At 45.0% G+C, this 21029-nt stretch overlaps 1 protein-coding gene across 3 annotated transcripts in view; it reads left to right on the top strand.

Moving 5' to 3' along the window:
- The window catches only part of LOC129835960 (arginyl-tRNA--protein transferase 1), a 174575-nt gene that overhangs the window by 144058 nt on the left and 9488 nt on the right, over window positions 1-21029 (top strand). For all 3 annotated transcript variants that reach the window (XM_055901655.1, XM_055901654.1, XM_055901656.1), the window contains one exon: window positions 4670-4790. In XM_055901655.1, coding sequence (XP_055757630.1) covers window positions 4670-4790 — 121 coding nt within the window. The remainder of the gene's footprint in view (window positions 1-4669; window positions 4791-21029) is intronic.

Below are 21029 nucleotides of genomic sequence, written 5' to 3' on the forward strand. Positions count from 1 at the left end.
GCTGAAGTGTGCTCTTCACGGATGAATCCCGGTTTCAACTGTACCAGGTAGATGGCGTCGTGTGGACGATCTGTTTGCTGATGTCAACGTTGTGAACAGAGTGCCCCATGGTGGGGTAATGATGTGGGCAGGCATAAGCTACGAACAATGCAAAGAAAATTCATTTTATCGATGGCAATATGAATGCATAGAGATACTGTGACGAAATCTCGAGGCCCATTTTCGTGCCATTAATCCGCCCGCCATTACCTCATGTTTCAGCATGATAATGCGCAGCTCCATGTCGCAAGGATCTGGACATAATTCCTAGAAGCTGAAAATGTCCCAGTTCTTCCATGGCCTGCACACTCACCAGACATGTCACCCATTGAGCACGTTTGGGATGCTCTGAGACGATGTGTACGACAGCGTGTTCCAGGTCCCGCCAATATCCAGCAACTTCGCACAGCCATTGAAGAGTGGGGACAACATTCCACAGGCCACAATCATCAGCCTGATCAACTCAATGCGAATGAGATGTCACACTGCATGAGGCAAATAGTGGTCACACCAATGCATCCCTAGCATATCTGCTGGCCAGGTAAACTCTGTAGAAGTAATTGTGGAACTGAGAAGGGAGAGCCTTAAAGCCAACCTAGGAAAGCTGGAGAGGAGAGAGAGGACACTGAGGATGGAGGGAAAGAGTGACAGTGAAAAAGAGTGAGGGTTAGATAAGAGGGAGTGAGGAAAGAGAAGAGAAACACCTTGTGGTGGTGAGCTCAGGCCAACACTCCAGTCCAATAAGGAAAGGGAACAGACTCACAGATAGTTGCCAGACTCCTCTCTCTCTCTCTCGCTCATAGCCACTGTTTGCCTGCCACTGCTTTTACTACCCCTCTTCTACTCTTTCTTTCTTCTCCCAGCTCTCTCGCTCCAGACCACTAATACCTGTGTCCTCTCATATTTTGGTGTTCTATTCCTCCTTTTCTCCTGCTCCCTTTTCCCTTTTTGGATAAGTGCTGAGTTCTCTGACCGGGCTATGAGCCTCCGGTCTCTTATTTGTGGTTATATAGGCCCTCTCTCTACATCTTCACTTTTTTTCATCACACAAATCTTTAAAGGCACAGACATGTTATTCTGGGTTAAGGTCTGGACTGGAACATAGAAATAGGCCTAAAATACTCTAGTATGGTCTTCTTTCCAAATGGCACCCTATTCCCTATATAGTCCACTATATAGGAAACATTTGGTGTCATTTGGGACATAGACATGGACTTTTTATATTGCCCTGCATAAAATTCCATATCGTCCTGTGCCTGTTTCTTGTCATGGTATAGGAGAGTACAGAGAGAGGCCTGTCCTTACACGTTGGTTCACTCTCTCTCTGATTAGAAAGTATTCTGGTGCTACCAGAGTGTAACTGTGGCTTACTCACTCCATCTACGCCTCACTCCATCCCATCCCATCCCTCTCTCCTCGTGTCCCTTCACTCATCCGTGCCCACGGATGTTTTCAAGAGGTCCAGTGTTGGGATGAAGGTGTGTGTGTGTGCATGTGAGAGAAACATGTGAATGTGTGCTTTTGCTGAGCGATGATGAGGGAACCCATAGAGTAGTTGTGGTGAAGTGTAAGAATGTCTGTGACTGTTGGCAGTCAGAGAATGTCAGTGGGTGTGTAGCGTGTCCACTGCAACGCCACTACCACTATTCATCTGTTGGCACCAGGATAAGTTAACTCACTAACACATCCCCTTCAGCTGGCCCTGGTGACCCTGTTTGTCCCCATCGTGGGTTACGTGTCCAGGGTTATATTCATTAGGCAACAAATGGAGGCTGTGACCTCACTGTGTGTGAACGTGTGTGTGAACGTGTGTGTGAACGTGTGTGGGTGTGTGAATGTGTGTGTGAATGTGTGTGTGAATGTGTGTGTGAATGTGTGTGTGAATGTGTGTGTGAACGTGTGTGTGAATGTGTGTGTGAACGTGTGTGTGAGTGTGTGTGTGTGAATGTGTGTGGGTGTGTGAATGTTTGTGTGAATGTGTGTGTGTGTGTGTGAATGCGTGTGAACGTGTGTGTGAACGTGGGTGTGTGTGTGCGTGTGTGCGTGTGTGCGTGTGTGTGCGTGTGTGTGTGTGTGTGTGTGTGTGTGTGTGTGTGTGAGAGCGTGGGTGTGAGAGCGTGGGTGTGAGAGCGTGGGTGTGAGAGCGTGGGTGTGTGAACGTGGGTGTGTGAACGTGGGTGTGTGAACGTGGGTGTGTGAACGTGGGTGTGTGAACGTGGGTGTGTGAACGTGGGTGTGAGAACGTGGGTGTGTACGTACGTACGTGTGTGTATGTACGTGTGTGTATGTACGTACGTGTGTGTATGTACGTACGTGTGTGTATGTACGTACGTGTGTGTATGTACGTACGTGTGTATGTACGTACGTGTGTATGTACGTACGTGTGTGTACGTACGTGTGTGTACGTACGTGTGTGTACGTACGTGTGTGTACGTACGTGTGTGTGTGAACGTACGTGCGTGTGTGTGAACGTACGTGCGTGTGTGTGTGTGTGTGAATGTGTGTGTGTGTGTGTGTGAATGCGTGTGAACGTGGGTGTGTGTGTGTGCATGTGTGTGTGTGCATGTGTGTGTGTGCGTGTGAGAGCGTGGGTGTGAGAGCGTGGGTGTGAGAGCGTGGGTGTGAGAGCGTGGGTGTGAGAGCGTGGGTGTGAGAGCGTGGGTGTGTGAGCGTGGGTGTGTGAACGTGGGTGTGTGAACGTGGGTGTGTGAACGTGGGTGTGTGAACGTGGGTGTGTGAACGTGGGTGTGAGAACGTGGGTGTGTACGTGTACGTGTACGTACGTACGTACGTGTACGTACGTACGTGTGTGTGTGTACGTGCGTGTGTGTGAACGTACGTGCGTGTGTGGGTGAACGTGCGTGTGTGGGTGAACGGGCGTGTGTGGGTGAGCGTGCGTGGGTGTGTACGTACGTGCGTGGGTGTGTACATACGTGCGTGTGGGTGTGTGTGTACGTACGTACGTACGTGTGTGAGTGTGTGTGTGTGTACGTACGTACGTACGTGTGTGGGTGTGTACGTACGTACGTACGTGTGTGTGTGTGTGTGTGCGAGAGAAAGTGTGTGTGTGCGAGAGAGAAAGTGTGTGTGTGAGAGAATGTGTGTGTGTGAGAGAGAGAGAACGTGCACGTGTGTGTGAGAGAACGTGCGCGCATGTGTGCGTGTGTGTGTGAACGTGCGTGTGTGGGTGAACGTGCGTGTGTGGGTGAACGGGCGTGTGTGGGTGAGCGTGCGTGGGTGTGTACGTACGTGCGTGGGTGTGTACATACGTGCGTGTGGGTGTGTGTGTACGTACGTACGTACGTGTGTGTGTGTGTGTGTGTGTACGTGCGTGTGTGGGTGAACGGGCGTGTGTGGGTGAGCGTGCGTGGGTGTGTACGTACGTGCGTGGGTGTGTACATACGTGTGTGTGGGTGTGTGTGTACGTACGTACGTACGTGTGTGGGTGTGTGTGTGTGTACGTACGTACGTACGTGTGTGGGTGTGTACGTACGTACGTACGTGTGTGGGTGTGTACGTACGTACGTACGTGTGTGTGTGTGTGTGTGTGCGAGAGAAAGTGTGTGTGTGCGAGAGAGAATGTGTGTGTGTGAGAGAGAGAGAACGTGCACGTGTGTGTGAGAGAACGTGCGCGCATGTGTGCGTGTGTGTGTGAACGTGCGTGTGTGGGTGAACGTGCGTGTGTGGGTGAACGGGCGTGTGTGGGTGAGCGTGCGTGGGTGTGTACGTACGTGCGTGGGTGTGTACATACGTGCGTGTGGGTGTGTGTGTACGTACGTACGTACGTACGTACGTGTGTGTGTGTGTGTGTGTACGTGGTGTGTGTGTGGGTGTGTACGTACGTACGTACGTGTGTGTGTGTGTGTGTGTGTGTGTGTGTGCGAGAGAAAGTGTGTGTGTGCGAGAGAGAAAGTGTGTGTGTGAGAGAATGTGTGTGTGTGAGAGAGAGAGAACGTGCACGTGTGTGTGAGAGAACGTGCGCGCGTGTGTGCGCGTCCGTGTTTTGAGATGTGGCAGAAGGCCTCGTGGAGGCGCTTGCTTTTTTATTGCATAATCTCTTGGTTGTGTTTATCAATATACGTGTGTGTTTGGTTGGAGCATGTGTGTGTATAATGTGGCTGTTTGTGAGACAGTGCAGCATGCCTGTTGGAGGCGCCTTCTCGTTTACAGTGTAATCTGTGTGTTTGTTTGGGGCCTTGTGATCAATTCAAGGCCTTTGATAACAGGCCAAAGGGCCAAGGTTCTGCTGCACTCTCCTCTTTCCCCCTGTTCCCGATTTTCTTTCTCTTCAGCCTTTTCCTCTACATCTGACTTTCCCCATGATCTCTGTCTAGCTCAGTTTATAAGTATGTCTAACACTCGAAATATTGTGGCAACCTCATCAAGATGTTCAGATCTCTTGTAGTAAGGTGTTGGGTAGATATTTGCTGCACCCTGGTTCCAGTCCCGGTTGGAACAACCCCCCCCGAATTTGCCGCAATATTATGTTTGTTTGTATCTTTTGGCGTAACGGCTAAGGCTAACATTTTCTGGACCAGGGTTTGAGTCCCGGTCGGGACCACCCCCAAAATGTTGCTGCAATGTTATGTATGGTAAAGTAACAACCACTTTCTCTGTCGCCTCTCTCTAGGGGCAGTACCAGCCTTCAGACCTCCTGTGCCCAGAGACATATGTCTTTGTGCCCATAGAACGCTGCATCCCCAGCCTGGAGCAGACCCACTACGCACGCTTCAACCAGGACCCCGACGCAGGTACTGAAAACAACACAGCGACCTACAGTACACTATGAACGCTATCCTACGGCACACTGACCTATATCAGTCATTCTTGTGGTTGGCAGTAGCCTCAAGGTTACAGAATTGGGCCAGTAGGGGGGTTGCTGCCTCCCATCCTCGGGGGAAATGTGTCTGCAGTGAGGTCGGCAACCGGAGGGTTTCTGTCATCAAAATCTCAACTACCATTTACTGCCGTTGTGCCTGTGTGCGAGGCACGTAACCGCTACAACTGGTTCGGTTTGGGGAATAACATGAAGCACAAAAAAAAACGAATTTCCAATTAACATTGGACAATAACGTTTCGATTGTATTCACAAGCTGTTATGGATGCGTGTGTGCTCAGATGAACCTGTGTGTGTGTGTGTGAGCCCGAACCAAACTAATCCGAGTCTGATCGTGCAGTATGTTGAAACCTCTGGCTTAGCTCCAGACACTGAGCTTTCCCTGAACCCAGGTCAGTTTGTGTGCTGGCTCCACTGTGGTCAGACACTGTCATTATGGAAGACTCAGGGCTGCATCCCAAATGGCACCCTGTTCCCTATATAATGCACTACTGGGCCCTGGTCAGAAGTAGTGCACTATGTAGGGAAAATGGTGCCATTTGCGATGCAGATGCTGTTATTATTACCAGAATAATGATATCAGTGATAATAGCCGGGCCGACCAGCAGACGCCACAGCCGGGAGGGAGAGAGTGGAGAGGAGGACAAGGAGGAGAGGGAGAGAAAGAGGTTTCGTTGCGGATAACTGCTGAGTGGGGTACTTGAAAGTACTCTCTCGCTCTTACTCACACATAATGATACACACGCACACACACTCCCCTCCCTCTCCCTGTTCTATCTATGTCCCGCTCTGCTGACTGTTCAGTTCTCTGTTGTTAGAGTTCTGTATCAGCACACACGCTCCTTTAAACTGTTTCTACCTCACCCCACACTTCTACCCCCACTGCCGGGTCTATAGTAATCCTCTAAGCTATTTAGCTCTTCCAAGATGAGCCTGGCTCCGTTTAGGCGAGCCCCACCTCGACTCACTGATCTGGCTACGTAAACAACAGGCTAATATGTACAACGACCAGATCTTGAGATGGAGAGAAAATCCTCTAGAAACCATTCAGAAGAGTTGAAGTATTTGTCTCCAGTGTGTATGGCAGCCTGCAAGGGAGAGAAAGAGAATCGCTGCATTTTCACACACACAAACACAGACAGTTGCTTTGGCTGTTTCCAGTGTCTAACACACTGATAGTGTGGCGCAAGCGGTCACGTTGGTCTTGGCAGGCAGAGGTGTGCGTACTTTCAGGTGTTTGGCGTGTGCGCAGTGCGCACGCAACTGCCTCATTCATTCATTTTTATTTAGCTACTCTGTTACATTTGCCACTGTTTTTCAGGGAGTTGTGTGACTGTGTGCCAGGGTTTCCGTTAACTGGTAATTGCCGCTCCCGTGAGAGTTAGCTGCGTTCAATTTAGTTTCTAAAGACAAAGGAATTCTCCGGTTGAAACATTATTGAAGATTTATGATAAAAACATCCTAAAGATTGATTCTATACTTCGTTTGACATGTTTCTACGAACTGTAATATGACTTTTCGTCTGAACTTTCGTCGGAACTTTCGCCTGGACTTGCCCGCGCCTCCTGAGTTTGGATTTGTGTACTAAACGCGCGAACAAAAAGGAGGTATTTGGACATCAATTATGGACTTTATCGAACAAAACAAACTTTTATTGTGGAACTGGGATTCCTGGGAGTGCATTCCGATGAAGATCATCAAAGGTAAGTGAATATTTATAATGCTATTTTTGACTTCTGTGGACTCAACAACATGGCGGGTATCTGTATGGCTTGTTTTTGTGATGTTTATGATGAGTATTTCTGTAAATTGATGTGGCTTTCTGCAAAATAACTGGATGTTTTGGAGGCAAAACATTACTGAACATAACGCACCAATGTAAACTAAGATTTTTGGATATAAATATGAACTTAATCGAGCAAAACATACATGTATTGTGTAACACGAAGTCCTATGAGTGTCATCTGATGAAGATCATCAAAGGTTAGTGATTCATTTTATCTCTTTCTGCTTTTTGTGACTCTTTGGCTGGAAAAATGGCTGTGTTTTTCTGTGACTAGGTGCTGACCTAACATAATCGTTTGGTGTGCTTTCGTCGTAAAGCCTTTTTGAAATCGGACACTGTGGCTGGATTTACGACAAGTGTATCTTTAAAATGGTGTAAAATACTTGTATGTTTGAGGAACTTTAATTATGGGATTTCTGTTTTGAATTTGGCGCCCTGCAATTTCACTGGCTGTTGTTGAGGCGGGACGCTAGCGTCCCGAATATCCCAGAGAGGTTGACAAACTGTGGTTTTGGCAAGTCGGTTAGGACATCTACATTCGTGGCCAAAAGTTTGGAGAATGACACTAATATTAATTTTCACAAAATCTGCTGCCTCAGTTTGTGTGATTGCAATTTGCATATACTCCAGAATGTTATGAAGAGTGATCAGATGAATTGCAATTAATTGAAAAGTCCCTCTTTGCCATGCAAATTAACTGAATCCCCCAAAAAACATTGACTGCATTTCAGCCCTGCCACAAAAGGACCAGCTGACATCACGCCAGTGATTCTCTCGTTAACACAGGTGTGAGTGTTGACAAGGACAAGGCTGGAGATCACTCTGTCATGCTGATTGAATTCTAATAACAGACTGGAAGCTGCAAAAGGAGGGTGGTGCTTGGAATCATTGTTCTTCCTCTGTCAACCATGGTTACCTGCAAGGAAACACGTGCCGTCATCATTGCTTTGCACAAAAAGGGCTTCACAGGCAATGATATTGCTGCCAGTAAGATTGCATCTAAATCAAAGAAGCCACTTCTCTCCAGGAAAAACATCAGGGACAGGCTGATATTCTGCAAAAAGTACAGTGATTGGACTGCTGAGGACTGGGGTAAAGTCATTTTCTCTGATGAATCCCGTTTCCGATTGTTTGGGTCATCTGAAAAAAAGCTTGTCCGGGGAAGACAAGGTGAGCGCTACCATCAGTCCTGTGTTATGCCAACAGTAAAGCATCCTGAGACCATTCATGTGCGGGGTTGCTTCTCAGCCAAGGGAGTGGGCTCACTCACAATTTTGCCTAAGAACACAGCCATGAATAAAGAATGGTACCAACACCTCCTCCGATAGCAACTTCTCCCAACCATCCAGGAACAGTTTGGTGACGAACAATGCCTTTTCCAGCATGAAGGAGCACCTTGCCATAAGGCTCGGGGAACAAAACATTGATATTTTGGGTCCATGGCCAGGACATTCCCCAGACCTTAGAGAGCTTGAGAGCTTGTGGTCAATCCTCAAGAGGCATTTGGACAAACAAAAACTCACAAATTCTGAACAACTCCAAGCATTGATTATGCAAGAATGGGCTGCCATCAGTCAGGATGTGGCCCAGAAGTTATTTGACAGCATGCCAGGGCGGATTGCAGAGGTCTTGAAAAAGAGGGTCAACACTGCAAATATTGACTCTTTGCATCAACTTCATATAATTGTCATTAAAAGCCTTTGATACTTATGAAATGCTTGCAATTATACTTCAGTATTCCTTAGTAACATCTGACAACATTTCTAAAGACCCTGAAGCAGCAAACTTTGGAAATTAATATTTATGTCATTCTCAATACTCAATTGGCCCAGCGTCGTCCGGGTTACGGTTTGGCCGGGGTAGGCCATTATTGTAAATTCTAATTTGTTTTTAACTGACTTGCCTAGTTAAATAAAACAATATTGAGAATATTACACTAATTGGAGCCAATTACACTCACTGGAGTATCTGACATAGGATTTGAAAAGTACGTTACCAGTGCAGCAAGTGCAACTTGCTTACTGCTGCTGGTAAGCTTAGTTTTATTTTGGGTAGTCTTTGTTTGGGTAGTCGATCTGTAGTATGACCATCTGTAGTCCATCTATCTGTTGATAAGCAAGGTGTAGGGTTAGTAGATAGTCTGTAGAGCATCTACCAATGGACTATCAGTAACTATCCAAATAAAGTGTTACCATTCATTTTTACTGACCTCAAAAACAAAAGTGGCTGCATTGGACCTTTATCTCAATATCAAATCATTTCTTGGTAAATAATAGTTTATTGGTCACGTACACAGTTTAGCAGGTGGTATAGCGGGTGCAGCGAAATGCTTGTTACTAGCTCCTTACAAAGCAGTAAAATGTCAAACAAGTACACAAATAATTAAAATGTAAAAAAAAATATATATATATATATATAAAGTACAGAAGAACGTCAGGACAAATCCAATTAACCCAAATTGCATTTTGATTACTGTTACAGTGCTATCTATACGTATGTACACAGAAAGAATTTGCACAAGATACCAAGGTTATTATAGCTTGTTCAACACTATCACTACCTAACAGGGGGCGGGGGCGATCACGGCGCTTGACTGGGCCAAGCTAGAATACCTTGAAGTTTCTGGAGCCATTCGCAATCCACGCCGACCGACTTGCGGACCAGTGACTGAGCCAATCTAGAGCAGATTGATAATGGGGGTCGCCAATTTGCTTGGGAGGGGGTCCCTGGGCAAGAAAATATGAAGACCCTTGCACCAAATTACACTGAACAAACGTGATTGACTGCCTCGATTTGGTATTATGTAGCAACATTTGAAATTGTGTTTTTTTTACGTTGGATAAAAGTAGTCTCAGAGCTAGAAAATTGTATATCATATACTGCAGTTGAGGAACATTGGGAAAGTAATTTTGCTTTAAAAATTGATAAACTTGTAATGCCACTTTTGAGAAAATGGCCCTTGAATGTTTGGTACACCTACTGGAGAGCTCGTATTTGTCCACACCCATTCAGCATGGTTCACAGCCTCTTATGCCTAGTCCCACCCATCTCTTTAAGGAATCACATGTAAGGCCATCTGGTAAACACATGCTTTATCAAATCAAATCTATCTTTATTTGTCACATGCACAGTGTACAGGTGTAAACGGTACAGTGATAGTACTTGCATAGGAGCAATATCAAAAACAAAGTGTCCAGATGATAAAAATGTTTTATATTTTATTGTTCTTAGATGACACTTACCCAGACACACTTGTCTAAATTGATGGGTCATGTGAAGGAAATGCTATAACCATCCCTCACTGTCTGGGTCCCTATTGTCTAGACATGTACACATGTTCATGAAATACAATCGATGGCCGTAATCACCCCCAGACACACCTGCTAATTTGATGGATCATGTAATAATCCGGCCGAAGTGGAGTCTTTTGTTTAGATATGTAGCTAGCTAAACAATGAACCGGCATAACCCCAACTCATACTACTACCAATACAAACATTGTCATAGCTGTATGACAGTATGTAACGCCAGTATGTTAACTATCTCTTGACATTTTTAGGAGCCTACAGCATAACTCTTATAGACAGCCATGACTTGTTTCACCCGTCCACATTACCATTAACCCCTTCATTATAGTGGCGATGAAATGTTCGCCAAACGTCACCCCAATCCGTTAAGCAGTTCTTTCATATAAATAGGATAAATCATTTGCAAATTTGTCAACCGTGACACTCGAATCACAGAGACAGATTCATTATGACCTTGAACTCCCATTTGAATACTCAAGAAAGGTGTTGATATCATTAAAACCAGTAGCAGGTAATAAGCTGAGTTTGCTCTAAAACTTCATGCATATATTAAATTTAGGGTAGGGCTGCTCATTTGAATTTCCTGTCTTTTTTTGTCTATTGCCAACACAAAACATGTCACTTCAAATGTTTTTGTATTTAGTACACAGTAGCTATATGTCCTCCCTTGTAGAGCAGTCCAGTGGACTATTTAGGGGCCCTGGCCTCACCTTGGGGGTTAGAGGATAGCTGCTGGGGGCGGTCTCTAGTTGTCAGGATGAGGAGGCTGCAGGCCCTGTCTTAATGAGGTGTGTGTGGTGTGCTAATCTATACATTTATGCTGACGTGTCGAAAACTAGGGCGCACACGGGTTACATGCCTCCCGCTGAAAGCCTAGGCCTCTCTCTGACCTCAGGCACGTTTTAAACACGGGCTCATTCATGCGCATGCACACACACAAATACACTTTGTCACAATTTCTGTTTGATGGACATAGACATAGGAGAATTGCCCTCTCCACAGGGTAAACGCTTATGCTGCAGCCAGGCGCCAACACACTCCTCTCTACCTACACACAAATACACGCACACACTTCTCTCTCTCCCCACCCAGCCAAGTGTATGTGGTCTTGCTGTGTTTAACTGGTGCTGTTTATTGAAAGTGTGTGTTTGGGTAGTAAAGCCAGGCGATATGGTGCCAAGTCGCTAGGAGAGACTGAGGCCTTCTATTCTCTTCCATCTTTACAAGTCCCAGTCTGACAGCACCCATAATAACAGATTCCCTCTGGAATAACACATACACACATTTGCGCGCACACGCACAGAACTACACTCATGTAAGGGATAGTTGATTGGTGTCGTGATTAATGCGATAACGATTATTTTATCAAATCAATTAACTGTTTAATTATTACAATGATTAAGTGAATCATATAACAATTAGTTTAGTAATCTGGGGCACCATTGGAAAAGTTTATTTAACGAGTTACTGTTTCCCAAATTAACTAAAAAATATCAGAATATCTTGATATACTATCTGTCATCCATCAATCATTTGCTCCTATTTCAGTCTCATTCTGAACGTCGTAATATCCTATAAATCAGCACGAACCCTAGTCTCCATGGTGAATCAGCAATACACAAATTGGCTTATTTATTTACTAACTAAATAATCACACAGAATTACATAAACACACACACAGGATAGATTATACATTGGTTACTAACATGATGCAATGAAAAGTCCCTAGTGGACTAACCCGATATGACTGCTTGTTACACAATGAAAAGGGGGGGGGGGGGGGGGGGGGGGAGACAAAGGAATTCAACTATCGTACATACAGTTGAATAATACGCTCAACGTAAATATGGATATATACCACCCTATCAACCGCTCATTCGGATTTAGAAATGCAATGTACATATTTATGCTTATGTCTTTGTCGTCTCTGGTGAAATCACTCGATCCATCTACTTGGAGTAATTTGACAAAGTCTCTGTGTAAATCTCTGCTTTGTCCACCAGAGGTCACCATACCTTCTTGATCTCGGAGTGTCTGTTAGAGTGAATCTTTATTCTGGAAGTGTTCGTTAGAATGGATTCTTCAAAGTACTACCCGGTGGTTCTCGGTCGAGTTTACTAGACTAAAGTACTTAAACAGCTGCAGACTGATGTTCCTGTGTAGTCTTCTTTGAGAGAGAGTTTCAGAGTTTCTAACCATTTCGTATCTTTCAGCTCATGCTGTCAGTCACACTGGTCTTTAGTTTTAAACCATTGCTCAGCCAATCATTGCTCATTTGTGACGTCCTGCTTATCGTCCACCTACTTGGTCTAATGTAAATTCTTCAGCGAGTCCTTTTAAACACTCGGGGGGAAAAGGGCATTCCCTCCTTTTGCCAAAATGTCTGTACTCACATGGTTACTGACTTACAGTGGCTTGCGAAAGTATTCACCCCCTTGGCATTTTTCCTATTTTGTTGCCTTACAACCTGGAATTAAAATAGATTTTGGGGGGGGGTTGTATCATTTGATTTACACAACATGCCTACCACTTTGAAGATGCAATTTTTTTAAATTGTGAAACAAACAATGAATGAAACAAAAAAAACTGAACTTGAGTCAATACTTTGTAGAGACCTTTTTCAGCAATTACAGCTGCAGGTCTCTTGGGGTATGTCTCTATAAGCTTGGCACATCCAGCCACTGGGATTTTTGCCCATTCTTCAAGGCAAAACTGCTCCAGCTCCTTCAAGTTGGATGGGTTCCGCTGGTGTACAGCAATCTTTAAATCATACCACAGATTCTCAATTGGATTGAGGTCTGGGCTTTGACTAGGCCATTCCAAGACATTTAAATGTTTCCCTTTAAACCACTCGAGTGTTGCTTTAGCAGTATACTTCGGGTCATTGTCCTGCTTGAAGGTGAACCTCTGTCCCAGTCTCAAATCTCTGGAAGACAAACAGGTTTCCCTGAAGAATCTCCCTGTATTTAGCGCCATCCATCATTCCTTCAATTCTGACCAGTTTCCCATTCCCTGCCGATGGAAAAACCTCCACAAAACATGATGCTGCCACCACCATGCTTCACTGTGGGGATGGTGTTCTCAAGGTGATGAGAGGTGTTGGGGTCGCGCCAGACATAGCTTTTTCCTTGATGGCCAAAAAGCTCGATTTTAGTCTCATCTGACCAGAGTACCTTCTTCCATATGTTTGGGAAGTCTCCGCCTTTTGGCGAACAACAAACATGTTTGCTTATTTTTGTCTCGCCACTCTTCAGTAAAGCCCAGCTCTGTGGAGTGTACGGCTTAAAGTGGTCCTATGGACAGATTCTCCAATCTCCGCTGTGGATCTTTGCAGCTCCTTCGGGGTTATCTGTGGTCTCTTTGTTGCCTCTGATTAATGCCCTCTTTGCATTGTCTATGAGTTTTGGTGGCAGGTTTGTTGTGGTGCCATATTCTTTCCATTTTTTTATAATGGATTTAATGGTGCTCCGTGGGATATTCAAAGTTTCTGATATTTTTTATAACCCAACCCTGATCTGTACTTCTCCACAACTTTGTCCCTGACCTGTTTGGAGAGCTCCTTGTTCTTCATTGTGCCACTTTCTTGGTGGTGCCCCTTGCTTAGTGGTGTTGCAGACTTTGGGGGCTTTCAGAACAGGTGTATGTATACTGAGATCATGTGACACTTAGATTGCACACAGGTGGACTTTAATTAATTATGTGACTTCTGAAGGTAGTAATTGGTTGCACCAGATCTTATTTAGTGGCTTCATAGCAAAGGGGGTGAAAACATATGCACGCACCACTTTTCCGTTTTTTGAATTTGAAACAAGTAAAAAAAATATATAATTTCACTTCACCATTTTGGACTATTTTGTGTATGTCCATTACATGAAATAAAAATAAAAATCTATTTAAATTACAGGTTGTAATGCAACAAAATAGGAAAAATGCCAAGGGAGGTGAATACTTTTGCAAGCTACTGTATCAAATGTCTATATGAAAACCCATTATCTCATTTAGAAGGCTAAAAATCACATTTCATCTTCTCACAAATCGTTTAATTTTTAATCGTATAAGAGCCACAACATTTAGATGTAAATCTGATAACTGGGAAATATACACATTCAGAGATACAGTTGATGTTCTACCGTCCTTAGTTCCATTACAAATTAGTAACTTAATTGACATGATTGTTTTGAGCCCCACGAACAATTTACCATATTATTTATGTTAGAAATGTCCAAACGTTTGATGTTACAGTACTGCAAAGTCTCTCTCTGTGGTAACAAAGGGATTTTTAACTTCCATTTCTGAAGAGTGGGAGAGGAGTTCCTGCAAGGTTTTTACGACCCGGTTGTTAACTCATAAAACTCTAGTGCCCGAGAGAGAGAGAGAAGGGGGGCTGATCTGCCACCTATGATCCTCACCCAAGAGGGCAAGTCATGACATTGGTCAAGATCACTGTCTCTCCGCTGACCCAGTCAATCAGTAAACAGAACAAAGATGTTCTAAGGTTCAATGAACCTCCTTGTTATTCAGAAGAGGCAGGACTAACAACCACATTCTACACGATGCGGAAGAAAAGACAGAAATAAACTGCCTGTCTTCTGATTCTGCCTCTTTGACCCTACTCTCCTCCCTTTCTGCATCCTATGACTCTCACTGTCTCCTTTCTTCCAGGCCGGATCGGCCTTCCACTCCTGCTCCGTGGCTGAGTGACTCATTGCGAGCCTACAGAACAGGGCTGTGGGCAGCTGAGCGAAAATGGAGGAAAACTAAACTTTTAAAGGACCTTTCACTCCCTTCTCTCCACCTTCTCTTCCCCTATCAGCTGCTAAAGCCACTTTCTACCACGCTAAATTTCAAGCTTCTGCCTAACCCTGGGAAACGCTTTTCCACCTTCTCCTCCCTCCTTAATCATCCACCCCTTCCCTCCTCCCTCTCTGCGGACGACTTTGTCAACCACTTTGGAAAAAATGTTGACGACATCCGCTACTCATTCACTCAGCCTATTGAGTCCACTGGTCTCAATCACACAGAACTACCCTACGCCTTGACTTCTTTCTCCCCACTCCAGATGACATGCTGCGACTAGTGAGGTCTGTCCACCCGACAACTTGCCCGCTCAACCCCATCCCCTCCTCTCTTCTCCAGATTATCTCTGGAGACCTTCTCCCATTCCTCACTTCCCTCATCAACTCCTGCCTGACCACTGGCTGCGTCCCCTCTGACTTTAATTTATTTTATTTCCAAAACACTTGAGCGTGCCGTCTCTGATCAACTTTCTCGTTATCTTTCTCAGAACGATCTTCTTGACCCTAACCAGTCAGGCTTCAAGACGGGTCACTCAACCGAGACTGCTCTTCTCTGTGTCACGGAGGCTCTCCGCACTGACAAAGCTTACTCTCTCTCCTCTGTTCTCATCATCCGAGATGTATCTGCTGCCTTTGACACCGTGAACCATCAGATCCTCCTCTCCAACCTCTCAGGGCTGGGCGTCTCAGGCTATGCACACTCTTGGATTGCATCCTACCAGGCAGGCCGCACCTGCAGATATCTGGCAGATATCTCAACTTGGATGTCGGCCTACCACTTCAAGCTAAACCTCGACAAGATGGAATTGCGATTCCTCCTGGGGAAGGCCTATCTGCTCAAAGACCTCCATCACGGTTGACAACTCCAGTGTCACCCTCCCAGAGTTCAAAGAACCTTGGCGTGACCCTGGACCACACTGTGTCGTCTTCTGCAGACATTAAAGCAGTGACCCCGCTCCTGTAGGTTCATGCTCTACAAAATCTGTAGAGTACGACACTACCTCACACAGGAAGTGCCACAGGTTCTAATCCAGGCACTTGTCCTCTCCCGTCTGGCCTACTGCAATTCGCTGTTGGCTCCAGAACGCAGCAGCACGCCTGGTTTTCAACTTTCCCAAGTTCTCTCATGTCAACCCGCTCCTCCGCACACTCCACTAGCTGAAGCCCGCATCCACAACAAGACCACGGTGCTTACCTACGGAACAGCAAGAGGAACTGCCCCTCCCTACCTTCAGCTATGCTCAATCCCTACACCCCAATCCGAGTACTCCAATCTGCCACCTCAGGTCTCTTGGCCCACCCACCCCTAAGGGAGGGCAGCTCCCACTCAGCCAAGTCCAAGCTCTTTTCTGTCCGGGCACCCCAATTGTGGAACCATCTTCCCCCTGAAGCTAGGACAGCAGAGTCCCTGCCCATCTTCCAAAAACATCTGAAACCCTACCTCTTCAAACAATATCTTATATAATCCTCCTCCTCACCTCGAGCCAACCCCGAAAATACAAATAAAATAAACACAACCTGCACTTGCACTTGACCCCCACCCCCCTTCTAGGTCTGGCTCTACTGACAGCTACATTATTGAGGAACAGTTTACTTTCTATGTCTATGATATGTGGTTGCACCACCTAGCTATCAATTTTAAGATGAATGCACTTAACTGTAAGTCGCTCTGGATAAGTGGCTAAATGCCTCTGGATAAGTGGCTAAATGCCTCTGGATAAGTGGCTAAATGCCTCTGGATAAGTGGCTAAATGCCTCTGGATAAGTGGCTAAATGGCTCTGGATGCTAAATGGCTCAAATGCAACAATAACAAGTAGCCACCGTAGCAGACAGCATAGTTTACGCAAATACAGCTATTCTGGAAATTCATGATGGAGCACATCGCTAGCTCTGACTATAGAAGCAGATTACGAACTCATTCTATTTTAAGATTACGGATATGAGAGAAGTGAATTTGTGATTGTTTCTCGGTGACTCTAAAAGAAAGAACGTTATTCTCTCTCTCGTGGGATAAAAGAGTTCCATGAAGAGAGCGGAAAGACGTTGTCATTGAAGACAGTTTAGTGCTCGAGTCGCTGGTTTATTTAGTTAAACGCGACTGAATTAAAACACAACTTTTCTTTTGACAATTATTCGTGACCTAGTTGCAGGTTATCTGATAAAGGTTGATTATCCACAAGATCCTTCATGTGAATTGATGGAATTAAATCAAACAATCCTAAATGTTTATCTGGACTCACCGTGTGGCTTGATTTAATAGAGAACATACCATTGTACTCTTACACACAGACACACACACACACACACACATGATAATCCCCCTCTCTCTCTCCATGTGTCTGACTTGCTATGTGTCTGGCGCACGTCCTCTTATCAGTCTCTCTGTCTCTGACTGGTTGTCAGAGGTACTTTAGTTGTGCTCATCACAAGTGCCACTAACTAGATCTGGCTCTAACACTAATGCTCTCATCCTGAGTGGATCATTAAATCCTTCTGTTCTGAGAGAGGTCACCCCACCTCTTCTTTCCTCTTCTCCCCAAGTCCCCTGTTAGAGCTGAGATGAGAGGGATGGAGAGGAAAGATGGAAGTAGTTAGTGAATTAGGCTTAGAGCTGTTTTAATGAGTGAGACATTTGGTTTTTGTCTGAATCTGTGGCACCTCTGCCTTATTAACATCCCTATAGATGCATCATGTTGTATTGTATCAATGTTGATGAAACCACATGAAACAGACCACACTGGATCCACAAATCCATTCTGTATGCCGCTTTCTCGGCCAGGGCTCACTCGATGTCAGTCTCAATGTGACTTCCCTGGTTAAATAAAGAACACGTGAATAAAAACGGTTGTCAAAGCCCCGGAGCCCCTCGTCTCGGTCCTGACCCTCTCACTCCAGAGACACTACCCAATGTACCCCTGACCTCTGACCTGGAAGAAGTTTGCCCTCTCCGCAGACCCGTGTCGGTGGACGTCCGGTGGTCCTGACGGACCGTGGGGGTCTGGAGCCGCTCACCAGGCAGGAGCCCTGGAGGAGAGTGGGATGTATGTAGGGAACGAGTGAGCAAACGTGGGAAGGAGGACGGGGGAAGGATTTGTTTATTAAGGGAGCGGATGTTTGGATTGTCTGACGGAGAGAAGGAGAGACCTGGTCTCCTCTCTTGTGACAGCTCTGCTCAGTGTTATTGGCAAGGTTAATTGGGCAGCTAAAAGCCTCAGCCTCTCTGTCCTCCAGCTCTGTTTGACTGTCTGGATGCGTCCCAAATGGCACCATATTCCCTACAGTGCACTATATAGGGAATAGCGTACCATTTGGGATGCAAATAGTCCCCTGTTTTTGCTCTCCACTGGGAGAAATAGCCTGTAGGCTCCATTCTGCTGTCAGCTCTATGATGGACATCCTCAGGAATGTCTGTGTCCTTGCTAAGAGAGCTCCATTCTGCTTTTCACTGCCAGATAGCATGATGCTAACAGAGCTCCAACCTGTCCTCAAGACCAAAAAGGAGTGCTCATTTAGGATCAGCCCCCCCCCCCCCCCCCCCCCCCCCCACACACACACACACACAGTGTTATGTTTGGGGCAAATCCAACACAACGCATCACTGAATACCAGTCTTCATATTTTTGATGTATGGTGGTGGCTGTATGCCAAGTGTGTGCAAAGCTGTCTTCAAGGCAATGGGTGGCTCCTTTGAAGTATCTAAATATGAAATATATTTTGATTTGTTTAACACTTTTTTTTTGGTCACTACATGATTCCATATGTGTTATTTCATAGCTTTGATGTCTTCACTATTATTCTACAATGTAGAGAATAGTAAAAATAAAGAAAAGCCCTTAAATGAGTAGGTGTGTCCAAACTTTTGACTGGTACTGTATGTCAGCTTAAATCTATGGCAAGACTTGAAAATGGCTGTGTAGCAATGATCAATAACCAACTTGACAGAGCTTGAAGAATTTTTAAAGGAAACATTTGCAAATATTGTACAATCCAGGTGTGCAATGCTTTTAGACTTACCCAGTAATCACTGCCAAGGTGATGCTATCATGTATTGACTCAGGGGTGTGAATACTTATGTAAGTGAGATATTTCTGTATTTCTAAACATTTCTAAAACCCTGTTTTCACTTTGTCGTTATGGGGAATTGTGTGTAGATGGGTGAAGAAAAGACATCTATTTAATACATTTTGAATTCAGGCTGTAACAGAAAACATGGAAGTCAAGTGTTATGAATACTTGTTAACTCTTGTGAAGCCACAGGCGTAAATATTCAAGTTGTGAGATATTGCTGATTTAGTTTTTCGTTTCAAAAGATGAAGCTGATATGTAATAGATTTCACAAATCAGCATTTTTAGAAGCGATGAAAACAACTGAGTGTTTAAATACAACGTGATGCAAAACTGTGGATTCAATAATATCTCACTCAAAATATAAATATCCTCCTGTAGTAGAGGAAGAGGGAGAGGGAAAGAGAGAAGTTGGGGAGCCCAAGGGCATTTTCCAATGCCTCCCTTCTTCTCATTAAACCCACGTGGAAATATTATTTAATAGCATGTTGTGCTGAGCTTTGGAAGAAACAAATCTTGACTTAAGCCAGAAACCATCCAGAGTGGGTCACTATTGACCACACTGTATTCGGTTCCCTCTCTACTCCTCATCTTCCTCTTCTCCGCGCCTTTAATAATTAACACGAAGACTGGATTTGAAGCATTAACTATATCATAATGGTTGACATATTATATCCTTCTCCTCGTCCTCCTTAGCTCCGCTTCTTTATAATTTTCATCATGGAGTTTGAATGGATCTGAAGCATTGTTAGGATTCTCTGTGTCTGGATCACGTTGGTACACTAATGCCCTACAAGTGAAGTGGGCAGTTTATCGAAAGCTAACTCCAGTCGGCGTCGTGGAACAGAGCAAGTAAAAGTAAAAGTCGAGAGGCAGAAGTGCCACGATGCGTTGTCATGTCAACACTATATAATAGTAGTATTGTCCGTTTGTTTGTCTCTCGCCCTCTGTCTCATCTCGTCTCGTAACTCTTCCGCTGGAGAGCAGAGACGGGCTTAGTTGGGTGACTATTTTTATGAGTTCATTTAAAATTGGAACAATAAGAGAAAACACACAGTCCATACACCACCCTCAGCTGGGTACCACATGTGCCTAGCTCTAGTTTGGAGAGTAAAGTAATGAAGAGTGGGCGGGAGCCTTTTTTGTCTATTAATAACAATCATAACTCTCCTTCTGTTTCACTCATTTGTCGCCACGTGGCTGCATTGCCTGTGTGGAATCACCATGTTTATTTTCTCCCTCCTGGCTGACCCTACAGTGCGTGGGTGGACGGTCAGTCTACTTCACATCCTGATAGGGAAACGGCTATTGGTGTTCTACTGATTGATAGACAGATGTGGGCCCTCAAAGTGTACGGGTTGTACTGTATTGACCTGATTCCTAGTAGAAATACAGTAAGCGTGCACAATTCAGACTTTCACGTTCATTGATGTCAAAGGGAGACATGCACAGGTGTAAAAACAAGTTGGGTTTTTAAGTCAGAGTATGGCCCTTAATGTGTATGTAGAAAGGTAAACCCAGGTGACATGATATTCCCCAATGCCCTGAGCCGCCTCTCTGACTGTTGGCACTATTGTGTGCTAGCTGGCACGGCTCTTCACCACTGGAGAATGGATTGTGCCTCGAGGTGTGTGGACCAGGGGTTACCTACCTCTTTCACCCTTTTTTCCACCCAAACCTGCAAGGACCATTTTTAGTGCTTTTTTCAGTGCTCTTCGGGAACTCACTGTCAGCCTTTATGACTGAGCAACTAGTTCCGCAAGCCGGGCCAGGAGTGAAGCCTTGTAAACAACCCAAAGTCAGACGAACACACCTCAATTGCTCTAGGTTAGGGGAATTGGCGCTGGGGAGATGATGATAATACATGGGATTTTTAAAAAGCACACTGTACAGCCAGAGTAAAAAAACAAGAATAACAACAGAAAATCCACATTTTCTTTACGTTACAGCCTTATTCTATAATGTATTAAATATTTTTTTCCCCTAATCAATCTACACACACTACTCCATAATGACAAAGGAAAAACAGGTTTGTTGAAGCACCTTTGGCAGTGATTACAGCCTCAAGTCTTTTTTGGTATGAAGCTACACGCTTGGCACACCTGTATTTGGGGAGTTTCTCCAATTTCTTCTCTGTAGATCCTCTCAAGCTCTGTCAGGTTGGATGGGGAGCGTTGCTGCACATCTATTTTCAGGT

Source organism: Salvelinus fontinalis, chromosome 37 (genome assembly GCF_029448725.1).
Source record: "Salvelinus fontinalis isolate EN_2023a chromosome 37, ASM2944872v1, whole genome shotgun sequence".
Classification (NCBI taxonomy): Eukaryota; Metazoa; Chordata; class Actinopteri; order Salmoniformes; family Salmonidae; genus Salvelinus; species Salvelinus fontinalis.